The following is a 24,180-nucleotide window of genomic DNA, read 5'->3' on the forward strand; positions in this document are numbered from 1 at the left end:
TAGCCTTCAGAGAAATGCCTCCCAAAACGGCATGCCCATTCTCTGTGGCTGGTTAAATGTAATGTACAAAGATATGCATTCCATGTCGATGAAGCAGGTCAAGTTTAGTGCTAATATTGCATTCTGGGTTTAGGAATGGACTTTATAATTTTGACAATCTATGCGTGATAACTTAAATTTGGATTTTGAATATCTCACTCAGTTTACTACACATGTAGTTGGATGTGCTAACTTCACAGGTTATTTATGTGCTTACTGATTTTGGAACTTGAGTTTTAAGACTACAACTTAGGCCCTGAGTGAGGTAACCCAAATGTTGGCTCCTTGCTGGCAGGTCCAGGTGAGAGGAAAGAGGTCTCGGTCCCGCTTGGTACCTCCAGGGCTGAGGGGGATGGTGAGTGTCGAAGGCCCAAAAGAAACACACCTGGCCAGGAGTCTTGTCAAAGCAGGAACTCAACTTTAATGTATCAAGCCTCTCGCTTAAACTCGTAAAGACATGTCTGGTACTTGCAAAGACAAGTCTGGAAATAAAAGTTGTGCTGTGATAACCAGCTGTGATGAGATCAGAGTCCAGCGATAACCAGACACCAGTGGTGTAGAAACTAGGTCTGATACTTGTAAAGTCTGGAAATGAAGTTGTGCTGTGATAACCAGACACGAGTGGTTATCTGCCGTGCACATCAGGAGTAACGCCAAATCCAACATAAAAAGAGGAGTCCATCCAGAGCACTTCATTCACACTTGTAGCCATGACTGGCCAATGTGATCCTCCGGATAAAGCCTCCTCAGCACCTGGTCATCAAAGAGTTAACCGAGAGACCAATGCCTCCAGCTTCTCCAAGGTCAAGCACCCTAAGAGGGGGGATGGGACACAGGATTTACAGAGGAGAAATCAGGAAGGGGGACATTTGAAATGTAAATAAAATAACCAAAAAAAAGGATAAACAAAAAAATCTTAAGCTTCATGGAAATTAAATTTGTACATGTAAGAATACAAGTAAGTCCTTTCAATAAAAAAGGTGTATTGGCAGTTTCATACACACACACTGAGTCAGGGAGGGATTGCTTCCTGATTTTAAAAAAAAAGTTTCACTCATTTTTTTTCCTTAGAGACATTAGAATGTCCTTCAATCATTAAATCAACGTCAGTTGGAGCCTTTTACTAGTACTAGCCACTTAAGAACAATGGCCACCCATTATCTTGTAGCTACTTAATGGGACTACAAATGCTTTAGTGACCAAAAAGCAGCTTGGACACTTCACTGAATCCTGAGAAACACAACATCACAGTCCAAGAATCTCTCTGGATTATTATTATTATTTTTTTTTACTACAACTTAACCTGAATTTAAATATCAAAATATATCATCAATATCCACAAGGAGTCAGGGACCATAGTGTATAGCAAATATCTAATTAACTGTAGGTGAAACCTGATTAGTAGCTTATTCTAATTACGTCTAATTGCAAAACAATACCTTTTACATTTACCTCATCTGACCCTGTGAACAACTCTTTTTGGATGAAATGTTCATTAGTCTTCAACTTCCCCAAGCAGCAGCCCTTAGAGCAGTATGCTAGGACATAAATGGGATTTTAAAAGCCTGAACTAACATACAATACACTGTCTACCATACAATAACTCCTCAGGGTACTTGGCTCCTACAGAGCAAAAACCACAAATGAAGACAGAGAAAATACTGTCTGTTCTTACAAAAGGTAACTAATGTAAAGAACGGAGAGAATGGATCATTGAAGAGGATGAACAAGCAAATAAAACTGACAACATTCACATAGTCTTGGGTTTTATTTTCATAATTATCTTCCTTCAGAAGCAATCATCTAATTTCCATTAACGACATATTAATATTTTATTCACCAAAAAGCTGAAAAAATATGATAATGCACAGATTCCATACACAAATACTATACTCTGCATATTTACAAATTCAATATATTAAATGTGTTCTGTTGGCCGACTTCACTCACTATAGAACAGCACTAAACGCTAGATGATTCTGAGCATACTCATGCAGACTTTCACTTTCACAGGGAGGGTGCTAGAGTTCTGTTTGCTGTAAAGACTACATTTTCCATTTCTAAGATCATGAGGACAACAACTTAATGCAAGTAGAAAAATAAAATGTGTACATGAGGAACAAATGCTCCTTCTGAGACACCACACACAATAACCCTGACAGACAAAAATGAGCTCTAAATCCTGCACGCCGGCCCCTAGTGGAGGTGGCGGGAGGTGCAGTCTAAATACCTGCTGTTGAAAACCCGAGCTCACTGCTGCTCCCCAATGCACTGATGATTGCTTTTGTGTTTATGGTGTACACAAGTAAAATTGACCATCTACAAGGTTTTATTGAATAACCTGGGCCATAAAATAGTCTAAGGTAACTTTTGAGTACTGCCAAATATATTTTAAAAGTCTGCTAATTGACTTAAACAAGCACCAATATTTCTGGTCGGATCTAAAGGTAAATACAATATTGATCTTGGAAACACCAAATTCCTTCTTAAATAAAAATTTGGAAGACAGCTTTATTCATAATCTCAAAACAATTCTAAAGAGAATGAGCTGGTGACCCGAAGAACTATGCAGGTAACTTAGGGGGAAGCATACACTTGTATTAGTGTTTGGTATTAGACCTGCAGTCTGTGCAGGGATATCAGGTCACTCAAGCACACCAGGCAGATGCTAGTCTGTAGGAGCACTCCCATGACACTGGGACCAGCATCGTAACAATGCTTTTCCTAAGCTTCAGAAATCTAGCAAGTCCAAGCATACTTTACTCATGGTGGGGCGTGGCGAGAGCCTTATTCCAGTCAGCACCACTTCCTAGCACATACTGCTGCTGCGTGTAACCTCTTCAGTTCACAAATCATGAATGGGTCTTAGTCATACAGGGCAAAAGGAGAAATGCTCCAAAACTAACTTTTAGGAAATTACCACAGGATGTCTATGAGGTATGAAAGATTGGTAATCCAGTCCTAAAGGGATGTCTTTCAAAACTATGTTCTCCCTCTTGGGCTAATATTTTTGTAGTATCTAGCACAACTCATGTTAAAGTATGAACTCCAAACCAACATTACTTTGGAGGTAAGAAATGCGTGCATACTAGATTGGCAGGAACATCACCTGTCATTGTAGATGGAGAAATGGTCTTACCTAGTCCCATTTTGGTCAAGAGCCAAGTAGGCTTGAACAATCATACTTTTTGTTATTAAGAAACAAGAATAGCACTACTTCAAGGAGAGCTGAGGACATTTACGACAGCACTTTAATATGTTGCTTTCTGTATTTTATAGTCACATGTAAGGGCTACTGAGCTAAATATTATAAAGCTTTTGTCCCAAGCTTGAATCTGAAAAGACTCAATAATTTGAATGTATCTAATACGATGACTGATAAATTTTTTTCAACTTGAGACAAGACCTCCTTCCACTGAAGTATGTTGCTTACTTACGTGTTATATCCCTAGAAAGAGTCCCCAGGTTTCCCCTCCTGTGTTCTTGTTCTGCTCCTTCATGGTCTATGATGCGTCCATGATGGTAGCAAGGCTAGGGGAACAATGCAAGTGAACAGACAGGACAGAAGAGCTGATGCTGCTGTTTCTAGGTCACGGAGCAGCACATTCAATCTGGGCCTCATACTCCACACGCATGTACGCAGCCTGGGAGGGTGACAGCCATGTCACCCTCTGTGATCATCAATGGTCACATCAGCAGTCTACAGTGTAACCATGCGCCATCCCAGACATCTAGTCAGACTAGATGACGACTCTGGAGGAGTGTCTGCTGAGGACCCGCTGCCTGCCTCTCTTTTTGGCATTGTTGACACTCTTAGCCAGGACATGCATGGGCACCAAGTGACAACACGGGAAGATGGTGGAAAGAACCAGACCAGTTTGAAATGATTATTTTTAACAAAACACCAGCGTGTTTAGAAGTGACATTAAATAAAATGCAAAGAAAACTATCTAACAATAAATTACAGGAACCCAAAAGAAAAGACTGAGTACACCTATTTCCTACTTCGCTTATGATATAATTTATCTGGAATTTGGCCTATACATTTAAAATCAATTATTAAAATATGACAGTGTTTTCTGCTTACAATGGAAAGGAAAGAAGATAAAAGTAGATAAAATGGCTGGTTTGGGGAAATGGTAAACTAAAACTTCATATATATTAACATTCAACATCAGCATTTCAGTGAAGCAGAGACGCCCCCAAAATGAGTCCTAATCCTATGAAGATGGCTTGTCAGGATTCCCATCCGCTCATCTCTGTAGGCAGGGTACTAGCACAGGCCTCCCGAGTACTCGTCTTCCTCCTCTTCAGCAGCTGTGCTGGCAGCACCATCAGGCTTGCCCTGGGGTGTTGCTGGGGATTTCTTCTTGATTCCTCCTCCTGGGACCACCAAGCTTAGGCCCAGCTTAGCATACTGTCAACAATAAAACATGTATGAAGCCTGGAGAAGTAGAATCCCGATACATAATAACATCTTAGCATCAGTTAGCTCTAAATACAGTGGGGGTTCGGGGAGGGCTGGGAAGATGGCTCAGTGGTTAGAAGGACTTGCTGCTCTTGCAGAGGCTCTGAGTTCAGGACCCAAACCCACAGAGTGACTCACAACCTCCTGCAACTCCAGCCCCAGGAGATCCCACTCTTCTCTGACTTCTATGTGGTGCACATGCATTCAGGCAAATAGTCATAACACACAAAATAAAAATAAAGCTTTCAGAGAAAGAGAAGTATGTGCAGTGCACATAAGGCCAGCAAGATGGCTCAGTAGGTGAAAGTGTTTGCTGCACTAGCTTGCCAACCTAATTCAATCCCAGAACCCATGGAAGGATGGAGGGAAAAGCAGCTCCACAAAGCTGTCCTACCTCCACATGTACTGTGACACTTCAAGCATGCAGAGTTATACATAAAAGTTTTAAATGACCAAAATCTAATGAGAGAAATGCCCTGGCATCAGACCATGATGTGACCTGCTGACAGTTATGGATGTATCAATTATGTACCTAACTTGGGAACTGGAGAAACTATGGAATATTCAATTAGTAATGCTTCTAGGGGTTATGAAGAAAAACATGTACTGAGGACATGAGAATGTAAACTAGGGACAAATTAAATTAAAAAATATATACAAACTTTGGAGCCAAGAGAACTTAATGAGTAAAGGCCGTGCTTTCCAAGCATGAGGAACCCCCAGTTAACAAGCTGGGCATGAAGCTGTAGAAATGGCTAAGCTGGTCAAGTCTCTGCTATATAACCAAGGAGACCTGACCTTAATCCCAGCACCACTTAAAATGCAAACACAGTGACAAAAGCCTGCACTCGCAGCATGTGGGGGCAGCGACTGGAGGGTCCCAAGGCAGGCCAGCCAGCCAGCCAGCCACATCAGTGAGCTCCAAAGTTCAGACCCTGATCCCAAGCAAGGTAGACAGCACTGAGGAAGATACTGTGTGTACTAGGGGCCACATATACACACACACACACACACAGAGAGAGAGAGAGAGAGAGAGAGAGAGAGAGAGAGAGAGAGTGTTTTCAAAGGCAGATAAAGAGCCTGTAAGAATGCTGCACATTTGTACTCTCAGTACTCATGGGGCTGAAGCAGGAAGACTCTAAGTTCAAGGCCAGGTAGCCCTATACAGCAGGAAGACCTTGTCTCAGAAAGAAAGAATGTGTAAGAATTTACCTAGAATAAACAATATATATTTTTCTCTATCTCAATAAGAAAATTCAAGGTCTTAAATTAATTTGGCAGTGTGACAGAACTATAAAATCATGTGATCAGACAAACACACAGAAGGAAAAGGAGTGAGGAGCAAGGTTCTCAGTGCAGCTCCTTTGACTGAGGCTTTTCTCAAAGGAAAAAAGAGGATGCTTCACAAAATTAACACTTCCATTTTACAGATAGCCTGAAGATAATTAATTAACAATCCATCTCGCACAACTCTCACAGACATAGGATGCCTACCAGGCTACGGAATTACTAAAGCTACACCTGATGGGCCTCTTAAAGGTAGGACGCCCGACAGCAACTAGATAAAGGCAAACCCAGAGGGCAGCAAAGCAGGGAGGTGAGGAATGAGGCTATATTTACATATGCACATTGCTCAGGAACACATGGGAAAGACCACATTACCTGAATGTGGGAAAGTTCAATGGAATTGGTTGGCTCCTTTGTGAGCATGGTTTGGCGTGGAAAATACAGGTATAGAGGCAGAAACCTTACAAATCCATAGGGAAAATCACTTCAAGTGGAAGAAAGCTAACCCCACTTACATCATTGTCCATGTACTTGAAAAGGGGCGAGTTGCAGACCTCAGAGACTTGGTCTTGGTCTTGCTGGTCATATCCTTCCAGGAGCTGCTCCAACGCCGCACAGTCCTCACTGCCATTAAACCCTGGTATGCTAAGGCAAGCACAAACCACGTCAGCTCTTCTTTAAGACTCCTTCACCAGGGCTAGCTGTCCCCAGCAAAGATCTGCAGGCATCATGATTGGTACAGGTGTTGCTACTGACAACCAGTGGGCGGAGACCAAGGATGTCACTAGGAACCCTATAGTGTGGAAGGCACTGGCAGTTACAAATTCCCAGTCCTCATTCATGACCCACAGAAATGCCTGACTCTGATCTGCAACACATCACACAACAATTCTCCTTTTGTTGTTCAGTTAAACAGCAAAGATGACCAAGTACCTAATCATTCCGAGACCCTGCAGAGGACAGCTTGTAACACTGAGGGGAAGCCTGAGTAGGAGCTGCAGTTGGAGCTCTGTTTAAGTGTTTTCTCAGCACACACCACAATGTGGGATCTTTTCCCTAGCATTCCAAGAAAACAAACATGAGATCCAACAACAAAACAACACAGAACCCTGCAATGGTAGTCTTACCTCTTGGAAGATCTGTAAAAGTTTCATGGCTAAAAACAAAATCTGTCCAAGTAGTAATGCTAAATCAAGAGACAGGAATGTCAACACTGGTCAGTGAAAACAACTGACCCTTACCTGTAGCTCTCTCTGACACACCTCTCTGCAGCCACATAGTCATTTCTGTGTAGATGAACTAAGACCTGAGCAATTGTTTTCTGAAACAAGAGGGAAAGCTATAATGTAAACTGATACCTATTTTCATAGTCACCTTCTTGGAGTACTGAAAACAATGGCATTTAACTTCAGATCACTGGCTTACACATGAGAAACACACATAGTTCTATAGTAACTTCCAAAGGACATCTGGGGGAAACACCCTAGAATACTATGTCAGATACAATTAGTGCAGAGAGAACGTGGGGATTTGGGGAGACTGAAGGCAGAGCAGGCCTAAGCCTGTCTGCTCTAACCAGAACCAGCTGACACTGGCGTTACCGGCCTGAGGACAGACAACCTTTTAAACCTCAAAGTCTGAGAATGCAGCCAGTGTAATTTCTTTCAAATATCTACAATTCATGTTAGAGGGAATAAAAGCAGAGAAGAGCTGTGATTCTCCAGTCCAGCTTGGAATGTTTAGATACTAGAAAAGGACACCAGAGGAAACTCGGGACAGCAGAGACAACAGCACTGCTTAGGCCAAGGACAGCACGAATAACAGCCTACTGGCAACAGCTCTTCAGAAGGCAGTTTATTGTATTGATGATGCTTTTGTTGTGTGTTTTACTTTTCTCAGTGATACTTGATTCTCAAGACAGGTCCTAAACTCCAGGCTGGCCTCACACCCACAGTCCTCCTGATCTAGCAGGACTAGGATGACAGACACATGCTGCCACGCTCACCTATGCAATCAATGCACTCAGTCACTCGTGTATATTTTTTTGCCAATCCATCGTTAGTAACTAAGTCTTAGTTATGAAAGAAACTACTGACTGTCTACTTGAGGGAATTCAGAGTCACACAGGAGGCAAGCTTTTCAGCAGTGTGCAGAGACTGCCCGTATTTGAAGGACTATCCTGATAAGGTTACTTGAGATGGGGAGGCCTGCCCACTGTGAGAGGCAGCATTCTAAGGACTTGGGTCCTGGACTGACAAGAAAAGAAAAAGAAAGAAGCACAAACAATCACAGTTCTGCGCCCTGATGGGTGCAACATGGTCAGCTGTCTCAAGTATACACAGAGTCTCAAAGTGTGACCCAAAATCAATTGCCCTGAAGCTGCTTGTGGGGCATTTTGTTGTAGCTACAAGACAATTAATAACAGTTGTCTTCACTATGTTAACTTCACCTAGTAATTTGTTTCAGATATTATGTCTCAAATTTCTCAAACAGCTCACTTGTACAGCTTCTATAAAAGTATTTCTCTCCATTAAAAATAGTTCTTTTCCTTGGGAGCTGGAGAGATGGCTCAGTGGTTAAGAGCACTGACTGCTCTTCCAGAGGTCCTGAGTTCAAATCCCAGCAACCACATGGTGGGTCACAACCATCTGTAATGAGATTTGATGCCCTCTTCTGGTGTGTCTGAAGACAGCTACAGTGTACTCATAAATAAAATAAATAAATCTTTAAAAAAAAAAACAGTTCTTTTCCATTCATTTCAACAGTGTTCACTTTTATGCTATTCGAGAGTTATAGTAACTGTTGAGAGGTCTTGCCGGGCGTTGGTGGCGCACGCCTTTAATCCCAGCACTTGGGAGGCAGAGGCAGGCGGATTTCTGAGTTCGAGGCCAGCCTGGTCTACAGAGTGAGTTCCAGGACAGCCAGGGCTATACAGAGAAACCTTGTCTCGAAAAACCAAAAAAAAAAAAAAAAAAAAAAGAGAGGTCTTCTAATTTGAAATGATGATTCTAGCACTGAGGTCACTAAGGTGTTATAAGTTGCCTTTGTTCCTGGTTTTTCTGATGGGTAATTCTGGACTAGTTCCTAGTTTTCTGTGATTGTTACATTGCATATACTGCTGTAATTTTCAGGAAAAGTGTGATGTTTTGACTGCAGTTGACTGTCCTGGGTTCAAGCCAAAGACTATGGCTTGTTTCTGGTGGGTGGTGCTTCTGATCTCAGTTCAAATCCTCTGTTTCGATCTTTGTGTCTGTCTCAGAAATTCACAGACAGGATCAGAGACTTAGTGGTTTCAGTCTTACTTCAATTCTCACTCATACTTTAGGTCTGTCCCAGATACACACAGCCAAGATTTGTGTGGGCCACATACTCAGGGGATTCCCTTTTCCCACGTACCCTGCCCTGGGATTTGCATGCTCTCTTGGTTCCCCTTGCAAACTCTTCCAGTCAGAGACTAGGGCTGCAGCTCCATGACCAGAACTCAACCTAAGCCAAGTGTGTGGGGGAAAGGGGGTAGGGAGAGGGAGAAGAGGTTCTCTCCTGTTCCTCCAGTTTCAGGGAGGAGGTCTCTTTTGGAATATTTGTCACAGTCTCTCCTTCCTACTGCCATGATTAGGGGTGTCTCTTAGGGCAATGGACAAGAGGAAACAGAAACTCCCAGGAAAGCAGTCTCCTGAGCTGAGGGCTTCTCAAGGCACTCAGCGCCCCCTACAGGTCACCCATGTTAATTTCCTGCCCAGAGTTTGAGGTAAATAGTTCTGGTTTTGTTGAGTAATGTTAATGTAAGAAAGGTAGGCTAGGTCTGTCATGGTCAGAAACAAAGCCATAAATTCTATGTTACAAAAGCAGATGACTATCTACAGAATCTTAGCTTAGATATTTATACTAATGTGTAAAATTATCTAAAGTAAAGCCAAACTAGGCATTTTCAAAGAATACCTTATAACAAGTTGGGTAGTTCTCAATTTCCTTATAAATATTTTTTTCTTTCTGAATAGACAGTGCAGCTTCATCAAATCTAAAGACAAAAGAAAGAAATGTCATCAGGGCAGGTGTGAAGCCCTCAGCAGAAGCCTTCGCTGCACTGCCCTATGTCACAAGACTTGAGAAGACAGGATTTTGCCAGCTGTTGCACATCAGTGCTGCCCTTAGCACTGCTCATCAGGCTTCTCTCAAATGCCTGAGTCCCCCCCAAGGCAGCACATCAAAGTAAAGGAAGTGAAACGAAAAGGGAGTTTCTAAGTTTGGTTAAAAAAAAATTCATTAAGGCGTTCCTAACTACCTCAACAAATGGCTCTGTAGAATCTGCTAGAGAATCCTAGATTGCATCACCCCAGGCTTCCTTCCTTCCACTTGAATGAACCTCCAGGTGCCCAACCACTCTTCCTCTGACCCGGATCCTCACTCTCTTGGCTCCCCTGCTGCATCCTAGGATGCTAAACCAGCCCCTTTTTTGTAGCTTTGACCTCAACATTCACCTTCTCTACCCTCTTACATTAATTCATGGTCCATTTAATGGCAGGGTGAGTGAAAAAGAAAGGGATGACCACACATTTCCTGAAACACTCCATTTCCCATCCTTTTTCTTTCCATCATCTTTCTGCTGCATCCAAGAAACAGACCTCACCATTAAAAACACATGTCACCTCAGGATAACATCTGTTCTTCCATTTCCAAGGGAATGGACCAAAGAATGAAGCAGGTGTAGCCATTTTAATTATCTGACAAAATATACTTCCAACCAAAACTATTAAGAAGAAATAGGGAAGGATAGTACATACTAGTCAGAGGAGAAATTCAAGAGGATATTACAATTCTAAACACTTAATACACCAACCATATATGGGTGCCCAAGTTCATAAAAGAAATACTATTATAGCTAAAAATCACATATAGACCCTTACCCGATAGTGGATGATGTCAATACCCAGCTCTCGCCCATAGATAGGTCATCCACATAAGACCTAAGCAGAGCACTGTAGCTAGATAATGGCATACATCAAATGGACCTAGCAGAAGTCTACAGAATATCCTACCTAAACTGAAAGAATTTACTTTCTTCTCAGCAGCTCATAGAACGTTCTCTAAAAACTGACGACATTTTAGGACACACAAAAAATCTCAGCAAATAGAAGAAAACTGAAACGATATCCTACAAATCTGACCAAAGATAAAATTATAGATTAAACTATAGATTAAAGTTGTATATCAACAGCAAGAGAAACAGTGGAAAGCATATAATCTCATGGAAATGAACAACTCTCTAGTGAATAAAAACTGAGTCAAGACAGAAATCAAGAAAACAATGATGGCCAGGCAGTGGTGGCGCATGCCTTTAATCCCAGCATTTGGGAAGCAGAGGCAAGCAGATTTCTGAGTTCAAGGACAGCCTGGTCTAAAGAGTGAGTTCCAGGACAGCCAGGGCTACACAGAGAAACCCTGTCTCGAAAAACCAAAAAAAGAAAAAAAAAGAAAAAAAAAAGAAAACAATGATGAATGTAAATGAAAACACATCATACCCAAATCTATGTGCACAATTCTAAGGGACAAGTCCATAGTACTAAATACAAATACCTACATCAAAAGACTAGAAATCACATATTAGTAACTTAATGATCATCTGTTAGCTCTAGAAAACAAGAAATAATACCTAAAAAAGAGTAGACAGGAAGAAATAAAATTCAGGGCTGAAATCAATGAAATACAAACAGTAACAAAAATACCAATAAAAACAATCAATGAAATGAAGAGTAGGTCAAAAATCAACAAGACCGATAAAGCACTAACCAAATTAATGAAGACAGAGACAGAAGATCCAAATGAACAAAATTAGACAAGAAGAGGACACCATCACAACAATGCTATTCAGGAAACTCAGAGAATCATGAGGACATACTCAAACATCTCTATTACATCAAACTGGGAACGCTAAAAGAAACGGATGAATGCATGATCCATATGACCTACCAAAGTTACATCGAGATGACAGAAGCAGCTGAAATACACATAACCCCTCGTGAAACAGAAGCAGTAATTAAGAAATTTTCCAACCAAAAATATTCCAGTGCCAGCTGGATTCAGCAAAAAATTCTATCAGATCTTCAAAGAATTAATGCCAATATGCGATATGAGTAATAATGCAAAATTATTCCACAAAATAGAAATTAAAGGAACATTTCTTAATTCCTTTTATGAAGCCACTGTTATGCATATACCCAAGCTACACAAGGAACATTACCCTCAAAAGAAAACTATAGACCAATATACTTTATGACTACAGATGGAAAAGTTTTCAATAAAATACTTGCAAACTGAATCCAAGAACATATGGAAAAGGTTGTCCACCATGATCAAGCTGGCTTCATCCCAAAGATGCAGGGATGGCTCAACATACACATCGATAAATGTAATCCACCAAGATAAAAACTGTATGACCACCTCATTAGATGAAGAAAAAGCCTTCGACAAAATCCAACATCTCCCCTGGAGAGAGTAGAGATACAAGGGGCATAGCTCAACATAATAAAGATAATTTACATTAAGCCTTTGGCTATTACCAACCTAAAAGGGGAGAAACTCAAAGCACTTCCACTATAGTCAGGAACAAAAAGTTGTCCAATCTCTCCATACATATTTAATATACTACTTGCAATCTTAGCTAGAACAGGGGACACAAATAGGAAAGGAAGAAGTCAAAGAATGTTTATCTGCAGATGATAAGATAGTATGCATAAGCGACCCGAAAACTCCACTAGGGAACTTTGACAGCAGGTAAAGACTTTCTAACACACAAATGTCAATAGCCTTCCTATATACAAATGATAAATATACTAAGCAAGAAATAAGGGAAACAGGATCTTTCACTACACACACACACACACACACACACACACACACACACACACAATACTTTGGGACAATTGTAACCAAGCAAGTGAAAGGCTTGCATAATAAAAACATTAAGATATTGAAGGAAGAAACTGAAGACACAAGAAGATAGAAAGGCCTCCCATGCTCATGTATCAGTAAGATTAATTTTATGAAAACAGCCATCCTACCAAAAGCAATTAACAGAATTGAAATCCCTAGCAAAATTCTACCACAACTCTTCAGAGAAACTAAAAGAACCATCTGTAACTTCACACTGAAACACAATAAATACAGGATAGCTAAAAACAATCCTGAATAATAAAAGCACTGCTAGAGTTATCACCACTGCTAATCTCTAATTGTGCTGCAGATTTACTGTAATAAAAATAGCACAGTATTGGCATAAAAACAGACATGATGATTAATAAAATCAAATAAAAGACCCAGACATAAGTCCATACACCTATGGATATTGATCCATAGAAATCAAAACTACACACTGGAAAAGACAGCATCTTCAACAAAGGGTCTTGGTTACACTGGATGGCGGCATATAGAAGACTCCAAGGAAACTGTCTTCAGACACAAGAGAACAAGCTCACAGAGACTGTAGCAGAATACATCACACGGACACAGGTTCAAGCCAGACAGTGTCCCAGACTGAGAGGGGTCAGTGGATATTTGCCAAGAAGCTATCTGCAACAGACACCCACTGGCAAAGAGAAAATTAGTTTTCTCCCATGGTGCATCACTGGGTCTATCAACTATTCATCAGGGCAGGCCTCAGGCTCAGGAGTAGTTTTGTTTTGTTCTGGCTTTTTTTGTCTTGTTGTTTTTTGGCTTTGTTTCTGTATTAGTTTGGTTTTGTATGAAAGGAAAAATAAGAGAAAAATATAAAGATGGGTAGTTAAAGAATTAGACAGGTTCTGGGAGTAGTTGGAAGAGAGGAAAATGATCAAAATACATTGTATAAACACTTAAATACAAATATATACATTTAAATACATATATATAATAAAAATCCCATTTAATGATAAAACTCAAGTATCAAAAGCTGTTGTTTACAGGTATTTAGGATGCTTTTACCACTTATTCTAAGAGAAAACCATAATTATCATGCAATGACAGGTCAAGATGACTCACTGTTCTTTCATGATAGAAAAGCAAGTTTTAATTTCATGGGCCTACTCCTTAGAGGATGATCATTTTTTTCCACTGGTTGTCTAAGAGTAGACAAATAAGCTATATCCAAGGTTATTTACAAGTTTCAAATGTAGACTCAAACACACATGGATCCACAGGCCTCCAGTTCCCAAGCCATACCTCCGTCCTCGTACCAGCAGTCTGGAGGCCTTTCCTAGGAGTTCAACTGCCTGTCGGAGGCGCTCCTCATTCTGGAGGAACCGAGGAAAATGGAGTGTCAGTACAGTTAATGTGGAACTCTTACATTCAATAACAACTGCACAAAACAACGGCCATAGATGGTAGCACCACAGCTTCTAGTCCATTTGTTAACCTCTAGAGCAGCGGTTCTCAACCTTCCTAATGCTGTGACCCTTTAATACAGTCCCTCATGTTGAGGTGACCCCCCAACCACAAAATTATTTTCATTGGTATTTCTTAATTGTAATTTTGTTACTGTTATGAATGAAGTGTAACATAAATATGTGTGTTTTTCAGTGGGCTTAGGCGACTCCTGTGAAAAGGAACAGAATTGGGCTGTGGAGATAGAAAACCTTAAAAAGCATCCACTACATTCTTCTGTTCCCATATATTATGGGTAAAAATATTCTGAGTAATTAAAGAAACAAGGGAAATTCTAACTTACTTCAAACACACTCGCAGTCTGCTGATACAGCTGTACAGCCTTCTCTGGATCTACGTTTTCTATGAGCCTGAGTTAGACAGAGAACACAGCTGTGTGAGAATTAAGAAACTTGCTTCTCAAGGACTTTACCAAGACAAAGAGGAGGCCCGTGCAAAGCCAGTGCACCCACTAACTGCCCACATGCACTCACTTTCCAGCTCGCTCCAAGGCCATAGCTGCGGTATCAGGGGTGCCGTTCTCTAGGTACATCACGCTGGCTTTCTCCATCAGCTGCACGGCCTCAGGCAGCTTCTGCATCTCCTACAGGAAACGCATGCAGCACAGGCCAGAAAATGTCTCAACTTAAGCAATTGAAAAGTCAATGATTTTACCTACACATTTTTTTTTTTTTGAGACAGGGTCTTACATTAGTTCAAAACCATTTGGAACTTACTAGACAAAACTAGCCTGACATTCAGAGCAATCCTCCTGTCTTAGCCTCCCACGTACTGGAGTTTTTAGGCATGAGCCATGACCAGCTTATCTCACTTTTATAATATTGTCAGAAACATTAAACGGCAACAAACATACTGAAATGACTTCACAGTTATACCATAAGTCTGAGGCTAATTTAACAACACCACCACAAAGTTTCTAAATCACATGCTTTTACAAAAGCTCTGTTTCATGCCTTCCTTAAAAAGAATTACCATAAGCTACAGGTACAGCAGGCTTCAGACCCAGGTTACAGTAAGAGGCTAGGGCCAAGGCCGAGCTGTCTCTGGAGAGGACGTGTCACCTCCTAAAGGTAGCATCTCTCCACTGCCTTGTATGTCAGGTCTGTTTCACTCACTCTGACTTAATAGGAGCTTGAAGATCTCTTCTGGGCTGATTACAAGTGACAGAATCCACTCTGTGTCTCACTAGTACTATGTGAGTCTCAAGATCTTGGGGTCCTAGACTTTCCAAATCAAAAACTAAAGCAATTTTAATCATAGATAGACCTGAAAAGGGAAACCATTGGCGAGCTAGCTGCAAAGGTACAGGGACTCTCACCTACAGGTAACTTCTTGTATTTCTACATAAGGCCCACAGTTGCCTCTCAGGGCCTACTCTCAGATCCAAAAGTCAGTACCCTACCAAGCTGAGAATGTGTTAGCTTGTTTCTAGTAAACTGCCAGCCTCACTCCTACCCACGCCAAAACAACATTTAAAAACAAATGTTAGCTGCAGAGATGAGGCATAGACTGAAAGATACTACATAAAGTTGCTATCTTTAGTCACATAGGGTGAAATACTCCTGAACCTTAGCAGGAAAGAATTAAAAAAATAACAAAATGAAATAAAACAAAACAAAACAAAAAAATCAATTAAAGAACCCAAGGGCTTAGAACAGTATACACTGAAAGGTATTTGAGAAAACAGACAGGATAAAGCTAACAAATCTTTCTGTAACTCACCTACCGACTTACTAACCGAGACAGCACACCTTTAATATGGCAGTGGGGAGGGGAAAGAACAGGACAGAGTAGGTGCCATCTGAGATCTAGACCTAAAACTCAACAACTAAAAGCCCAGCACATGTGTGTTTGCAATCTTGGCTGTGGGGGCTAGAGATAGGTGCAGACCAGTAACTCTTGGTGAGCCAGTCTAGCCTAATCAGCAAGCAGATTTTGTCATCAGAGACTTTGTCTCAAAAATCAAGGTAAACGGCCCTTCTGGTCAGCTTAACACAGCAGCCATATGCATGTGCACACGTGTACACACACACACACACACACACACACACACATCTCATTACAAGATGGTAACCCCTAACCTGCTATTAAGAAGCATAAATGTGGCACATCAGTCAAAATATTCTATTATTCCATTGAAAAGGAATATGGTAAAGCAGCACTAGCTCATTTGTAACTCTACTGACTCCAGCCTGATATTTATAAAACTAAAAAATTAATAAAGCAAATTTTCCTTTCCATAACCAACAAGTAACTTAAACAAACATATTATTATAAATTTTTACCACAACCAGACGCCCTCAAGTTCTTACGCAGCTCTCTTCAGCAGCAGCCTCTGTGATGGCTGCAGTGCCCAGAGCCTTGCTCTCCCCAGCCCCTTACAATACAGTTCCCTCTCCCATGGAGCTTTCAATACTCCCTCCTAACTGCCACGGGATGCTCACTGTGGTCCAATTAGTAGTACCCTGGGCAGGAGGCCTCAACCTAGCCTTCACATCCATGCCCACAACCCTCGCCCCTCTTCTTCAGTGAAGAAACCTGTCCACTGCAGCATGAACTCTACCTTGACAGCCTGCTTATTCACTTTACCTCCGCAGCTGTTCTGATACAGTATTACTAACCTTCAACATCATGCCAGCTTGCTCATAAGCTCTGCAAAGAGAATACAATTTCTCTGATGAGACCTTAGTGAAGGAAGAGGGAGAAACCTTCTGGTGAAGATGGCAGGCAGGGAAGTAACCAACAGAAGGGACATCAAGTACACTGTGTCACTCCAGGCCCACTCTGCCGCACTGTAGTTTCACACTTTTTATTTTATTTATTTACTGTTTAAGCAATGATACCTTAGGAGCACCAAACATTGAATTGATTTTACTTAGCAAAATAAAGTCGGTCTCAGAAAGGTTAGAAAGAAACAGAAATCTAAGTTTTAAGACAAATTAATACTCCATAAAAGGAGAAAGCTCCCTTCTCTTCCACAGGCTCTTAACAGCTATCAGTACAGGAAAAAAAGCGACTTCCAAGTCACCTGTGTTTTCATAAGCAAAATACTATGCAGAATTTAATTTAAAACTCTTTTTTATAATTAGGAGACATGTGGCCTTTAAAGTTCTGTTTATGACTAAAGCAAATAAAAATAATTATTTTAATTAAATTTATAAATTTAATAATTTATATTTAGAATGAGTATTTAAAAATGCATAGCTTGAATAAAATTATCAGCCTAGTGTAAAACCCCAACTTTCAAGACATCTGCAAACACATGAGAAGGGTAAACTATTACTTACTTGGCAGCATGAAAAAGACTGAGCATACATGACGATGTCAGCATTAAGGAAAACAAGAAGTCAACGTCTCTGGAGATCACTTTCTCAATACTCCGTCACTGGCTCTTCTGCTTTCAAAAGGGTAGACCCATGATACCCCAGTGCTCCTATAGCTGAGACGCTGAACAACCCTATGCAGCACTTTAAAGTGCTCTCAGCAACAGGATGAAGTACAAGACTATAACACTATGACTTACATGTGAGATAAAATGAGACATTTATAAATGAAAGCCTTTAAGATACACCAAAAACATTTCTTTCTAGAATGCTTATAAATCTTCAAATACCTAAGCAAGACTAATTTGTTTTCCAAAGCAGTTTATGCATTTCCAATAGCTAGCTATACTTTCTCTTTTTCAGCACAGGTCTGGAGAGCTCTCTCGCTTCTTCTCAATCAAATCCCTGTCAACCCAGAAGCAAGCAGGCAAGCAAGGCCATTCATGGCGAATGTGCTCAGGGGCACTCACCGACTATCCCCTTGGCTTTAAAGCACATGCACTGTTCATCCTTTCCCAACTGAAAAGCACTTTCCTTCAAACACTAAATTTACAACAGGAAAAAAGTATTTTCATGTTCCATTTCTTTTTAAAGCTAAAAAAGATACGCCCTGTTATTTTCATGGGCAACAGCTTCCCGTAGGCAGGCATCTTTGGCTTGCTCAAATTGTTTGGCATTTTTAAAAGCAACAGCTGAAATAGAAAAAGAAAAAAAACCATAGACTTTCTATTTCCATCATTAACAGCCCTAAAATGAATCAGTACCAAAATCAGTATTTTGTGTGAGACGTTACAAAATACACTGATTTCAGATAGGGAGTTTCACAATGTTGTGAAATATTACTTTTAACTAAAGCAAATTACAATCTTTCTAAGTACATTTTTAAAAGCCTGTGAAAGTTTTAATTGATTTTTAGCAACATATTGGTACAGCTTCCACTGAACACCAAGAGCTCCTTCTAGCACCTACTCCTAAATAGCTGGGGTCTCTAGTCACTTAAGAAAGCCCCTCATTCCCTAGCTTCTTCCCGTCCAGCTCACTGCATTACTGACACCCAGAAGCCCAGCCAACACACTAGCCTTGTAATGAATCTTCCCTCTGGGCAATCTCAAAGCACCAAGTCATTTTTGAACACAAAGCTTTTCTATTTAGTTATCTACACTGCTCAAAGAGCTAGCCTACACTGCAGGCTGTTTTACAAGGAGGGCTCACAGGGGTGAAACCACCAGGATGGCCCTGAGAGACAACAGTAACATTTGGAAAATCCACCGAAGGTGGATAATGAGAAAGTAGAATGCATACTGATTTAAGAAGATTGACTCTTCTGTTTCGGCATTCTGAGTCAGCGTCTCCACCATACACGCAGTCTCCACTGCCTGGGAACTCAACTACACAGTAAAGACTGACCTCTGACTTGAACAGATGTTCCTGCCTCAGTCTCCCTTCTAGAGAAAGTGTTCTCAACTATTACTTCTTACAACCACTCTCAAAGAACTCTTTAATGAAGTGTTGAAAACAAACAAAATACTACAATTGTTTCTGTTCCTGCCTGTCTAGTTGTTTTTAATAAGTTCTATCACATGGCTATATTCTGCGTGCACTCTTAAAAAAAATAAACAACGGGCACTTTAATAGAAAACTCGATTCAGAATATTTATTTCTGGAAGCAGCTCATGGTCCTAGAGGCATAAAGCAAAGCTGTTAAATTTCCTTCGCTTGAGAAATATGTCTTTGGTTTTAAGTGACCGTGTGTAAAGTATAACCCAAAATCCATATAAAGCTTAATTTTAAGAAAAATTATCTTTATCGTTAAATACAAAATACAAGCAATTTGCATAATGCATGCAACGAGTTTACCCAATATCTAAATGCAGGGCTAAAGACTCTTGTTTTCCTTTTGAATAAGAAACAACCCCTCTGTGTGTACAATGGCAGCTTCTAGGTTATTTTCTTTGGCGACAAACTGAAACTAAAATTTGTTGAAAAATGCTTGCTCTAGGTGATCTCTAAGCCAGGCCTGTGAACACAGTCACGGATGAAAATCTGCTGGAGGAACTTCAAATCTGTGGGGGTGTAAAACTTTTATTGTGCATGCGCAGGGAAGTCAGAGACAAGTTGCAGAAGTCAGCTCCCTCAGTCTACCGTGTGGATCCAGGGCATCAAACTCAGGTCGTAAGACTTGGCAGCAGGCTCCTTCACGTTAAGCCATCTCGCCAGCCTCAAAATTATGTTTTATTACTTTATACCCCAAATTACAGCAGATATTCAGAGCTATCATATCATTCCTTAACAAAACACTAAACTTTTAACAAATTCCTTATGTTGCATATTTTCAGATATTTTATACTTATAGAAGGTGAATTTACTAAGATGTGCATACAGCTTAAAACCCTTTGTGAACATTTAATAGTGTGTCTCCAAAGGAAGCCCATAAATGTTAATGTGGGGACAAAACAAGTATTTGTAGATCTCCTTCAAGGAGACTAGTTTTAGAAATTAAAGAAAACTGTTTATTCAACAGCAGAAAGTCTAAGACAGAAATAATACCTATGAATGTGCTAACCGTTAGACAGCTGACACTACCCCATGTCTGCTGTTAAGAGAATGGACCAGGACCTGACTCAACACTGGCCATATCTGAAAGGGTAAGGGTAAGTGTGGGAACATGCAAAGCCTGTGCAGTTGTTCTGCTCTGCTTCTCTGTTATAACTAGTGAGGTCTATAAGGAAGCGTTGGGATTACTATGCTAAACAAGGTTACCAGATTCAGTGAACAACACACACACACAGCAGCAGCAGTCACAAATACCTGCTTTTCCATATTCAGAAGCAGCACTGTCATAATCCGGCTTCCACTTCAAAAAACCAGTTTTCAGGCTAGAATGGGAAAGAAAGACATTTCTTATTTAAAAAAAAAAATAGCATCAGCTACAGGTCTCTCACCTTCTCAACTCTCTTTGGACACATTCACAGTAAGTGCACTGTCTCTTCTTCCTTCATCCCCGCCCCCTCATGAATGCTCCTTCTTCTGAAATGTCTACATACCATCCACAGCATGCATGGTCCCCAGACCAGAAGCATCAACGCTACCTAAAAATGTGCTAGAAATGTACAATGACCCCACCCTAGATCTACAGAACCAGAAACTCTGAGTTTTAACAAGCCTGATAAAGTGTGCTTTAACAAGCTTGAGAACCTAGAAGTACACCATACTTTGCAGCTGAGAAGGTACCAGGGAGAGTATTAACTAAAGAGCCATGAGTATCTGTCATGGCAAGGTCACAGGTAGCATCCCCTGAGGAGACCACAAGGACTATGGGAACAGCACTCAGAGGAAAAATAAAGGGAGTAAAGTCAACCACCACTAAACAGGAGGGAGAAAGAGAAGTAATGTATTAGGACACCAAAGAGATATAGTCTTCCAGGAGAGTACTGGCTTAGAAGCCAGAGCAAAGATACCCAATGTTGTTTATCTTTCTTGCCCTTTCTCAAATATTTTGCTTTTTTTTTTTTAAAAAAAAAATCAAACTCACAGTTCAAGCTAATTCAGTAGGCATTACATTTGGCTGTGCATAAAAATCGTTGAACACCATGTTATAAATTTCAACTCAATTACTGAAAGCCTGCTTACATACAACTCTGCTAACTTCATATGAATCAGGGGCTACTCAGCTGAGAAGTGGGGCCCTTAGAAGTGCACCTTTCATTCTGTGACACATGCATCAACTACCCAGAGTCTAACTCCAAAGTTACTTATCCCTGTAAGATGTATTGTATAGTTAGCATTTAACATACATACATACGTATATAACAAGGTTTAAATGTGTAAGCAGAGTTTTCAATTACATATAATGTATAATACACAAAATTGAGAAAATATGCAACAAAATAAAGTTCTAACTCTTTGCCCCTTCACCAAAGCACCCATTACGCCCTATATTAAAGTGGTTATGGAAGTCTCCCCAAACCAAGACATAACATTCAATGTGCTAGAAAGATTTTTAAAACTGCAGATCAACCCCAGGCAGCTGAGCACCATTAATTAGCAAGAATGAAGGCCCTATTAATGTCGGGTTCATGGCCAATCTGTTGTGGACCTTGACTGGTTTTGTCTTAAGAGTCAGTAAGAAAAGCCGGGCCGTGGTGGCGCAGGCCTTTAATCCCAGCATTTGGGAGGCAGAGGCAGGCAGATTTCTGAGTTCGAGGCCAGCCTGGTCTACAGAGTGAGTTCCAGGACAGCCAGAACTACACAGAGAAACCCTGTCTCGAAAAACCAAAAAGTCAGTAAGAAAACTTTCCTAAGCCAGAATAACGACAATGAGTGAAATACCACCATCAGAAAACAGAGACGAATCCCACTACCTCTCCTACACTTCTGGCCCGTATTTCCTGCCATCCGCTGGCTCTTCTACTTAGAGCAACTTCACACACCCTTCAGACTCCACCACAGCCACAAGTAAGTTCACTCATCGATGACCCGGTCGTGACAGAAGGCCTCTCTTGCCAGCCTTCTTCCCAAACGCCTAGGAGCCTAGTTCTCTACTCTACACACAGCTGCCCTGAGGACTTGTCAAAACTATTATGAAAGGATGCCAATCCTGGTTTCTACTGTTCCCTTAGTTCCGGTGGTCAAACTCCTCCTTTAGTTCACAAAACGCAACTTCATTATGGCTAAGAGCGCGTGTTCTGTTCTTTTATGTTTGCTTTCACCAGCAAAAAGGACTCTTGGGACCACCACCCTCTGAATTGACAGGTATCTTCCTAGCCACTGCCTGGAGGCAAGGTTGGTATACCAGAAAGGGCTTGTGAATTTCCACTGCCTAAAACTCGCTCTGCTCTTTTCAGCTGAGCAGCCTTGGACAGGTCTCCAGTAAGTTTCTGGCCGCCTCGGTTCCTCTTTCGTAAATTGAGGCCTTTCTATTTCTTAAGATCTTAGTTTATGATTCATCTACCAGTGTACTAAGAAATGTCTTACAGTCGATAATCGTTAAATATGTATGTTGTAATTCACGAAAGGGGGAGAGGATTAAGGAGAATTCGCAGTGTGCCTCCTGCGTCCAGAACCAAATGGTGGCGAACATCCACAGGGCTAACGAAACTTAGACCTTGCTCTCCAATGAATAGGATGACTGAGAGTGAGAATTTTTCAGAATTAATCTACACCCCCGCACGGCACCAGGGTCTCTTTCCTAGCAGTGGCTCTCCACCGCGAGACTTCCTCCATAGAGTCACTTCTGGCTGTCATGAAGGAGACAAGGTGTCCACCCCAGAGCCCACAACGAGCAGAGCAGCCGCAAACCCTGAGGACCCGGAGCCGGGCAGACGTGGCTGTCACAGGGGCGTCTGCTGCAGCGGCGCAGGCTGGCACGGCAGACTGCAGGGGATTGACCCACAAGGGAAGGCACCGCCCCGAGAGCGGACAAGATCATGGCCCTCCCTCCCGATCAGCCCGCTCGCACGGCTGAGGGGGGCGGGTCACCAGCCCGGCAACAACTCCACGTACTACTTCTCTGCCTTGGCGAGATGCTCCAGCCCCTCGTTTATCTTCTGCGCTGCCATTGCCTCGGTCACTTGCTGACGTGAAGAGTGGGGCCTCCTAGATCTCAGCAAAACACCCGGAGCCGGAGCGTTGGCGTGGGAACGCCGCGGAGGAAGCCGGGAAAAGAAGCTACGGGAAGCGAAGAGCTCAAACTTCCTGTGGCAAAGATGACCCGGAAATGGGTGGAATGGAGGGGCGGGGAGGGCGCGGCCAGGCCTCACGCAAGCGCAGTGATGCAGAGCTGACCTGAAGGCGCTTAAGCTGGTCTAATTGGGTATTTACAGGAGTGTGTTCTTTCGAACGTTGGTTACTAAACCCTACAAATATTGAAGGAGCAACTAATGTCAACCTTTTGCCTATTTGGCCTTGTAATTTATTACTATTTCTCTGTACTACGTCTATGATAGTATTTGCACATCGTCTTTTATGATTTCCTTCTGTTTTATAAGACAAGATCTCACTATGTTTCTTTCTACCTCCACTTCCTAGTGCTGGTACACTACCCATTACAGATTTTATTACTAGTTCTAATTATGTATCAGTCAGTCATGAAAACAGATTGTAATCCTTGGTTACTGTCAAATAACACTTACAGTATTTCAAACTGATTGGGAGGGGACCTTGCAATGGTCTAGAAGAGGTGATTCGGCAGCTCTGCTGATAATCAGTGGTAGTTTGGAATTATATCGTTGATTCCTGCCATGCCTATGCAACCTCTCAGTTTTTCATCTGTAACAATCTTTTCTTACATCCACCTCAGATACTGAGAGAGTCTGAATAAGTGTCTCTTAAAGGGCCACACACTATAGGCTTCGTGACCAACATCTAGGATGTTTTGTAAAACGGTAGAATTGTGGAAGGAAGGAGCATCTTAGCGGGCCCAGGCTGAGGCATCTCCCTGAACAATCAATCACACCATAAGACAGACCTAGTATAAAGAAAGTTTATTGGGAAAGCGGAGGGAGCAGGGAGGAGTAGAAACAGAAGAGGGGCCAGAGAAGGAAGAGAGGAAAAGGCTGGAATCACGTCGGGGGAACAGGTGGGGGAGGAAGGAAAAGAGAGAGAGCAAGAGAGGAGGAGGGGGGAGGAGGAGGAGGAGGAGGAGGAGGA

The 24,180-nt window shown here is 41.5% G+C and overlaps 1 protein-coding gene across 1 annotated transcript; it reads right to left on the bottom strand.

Annotated features, from left to right (window-relative positions):
* Positions 1-1,788: 1,788 nt before the first annotated feature.
* Positions 1,789-23,172, bottom strand: Napg (NSF attachment protein gamma). The gene is made up of 12 exons (XM_028774238.1): positions 23,035-23,172; positions 20,341-20,408; positions 18,140-18,224; positions 17,497-17,514; positions 16,831-16,861; positions 14,683-14,792; positions 14,493-14,559; positions 13,988-14,058; positions 9,734-9,812; positions 7,036-7,115; positions 6,310-6,439; positions 1,789-4,456 (listed from the first exon to the last, which is right to left on the bottom strand). Exons 1-12 carry the CDS (start codon positions 23,088-23,090, stop codon positions 4,313-4,315), a joined length of 939 nt encoding a protein of 312 aa, XP_028630071.1. The 5' UTR covers positions 23,091-23,172; the 3' UTR covers positions 1,789-4,312.
* Positions 23,173-24,180: the final 1,008 nt, after the last annotated feature.

The sequence above is a fragment of the Grammomys surdaster genome, unplaced genomic scaffold (assembly GCF_004785775.1).
Source record: "Grammomys surdaster isolate TR1022 unplaced genomic scaffold, NIH_TR_1.0 239, whole genome shotgun sequence".
NCBI lineage: Eukaryota > Metazoa > Chordata > Mammalia > Rodentia > Muridae > Grammomys > Grammomys surdaster.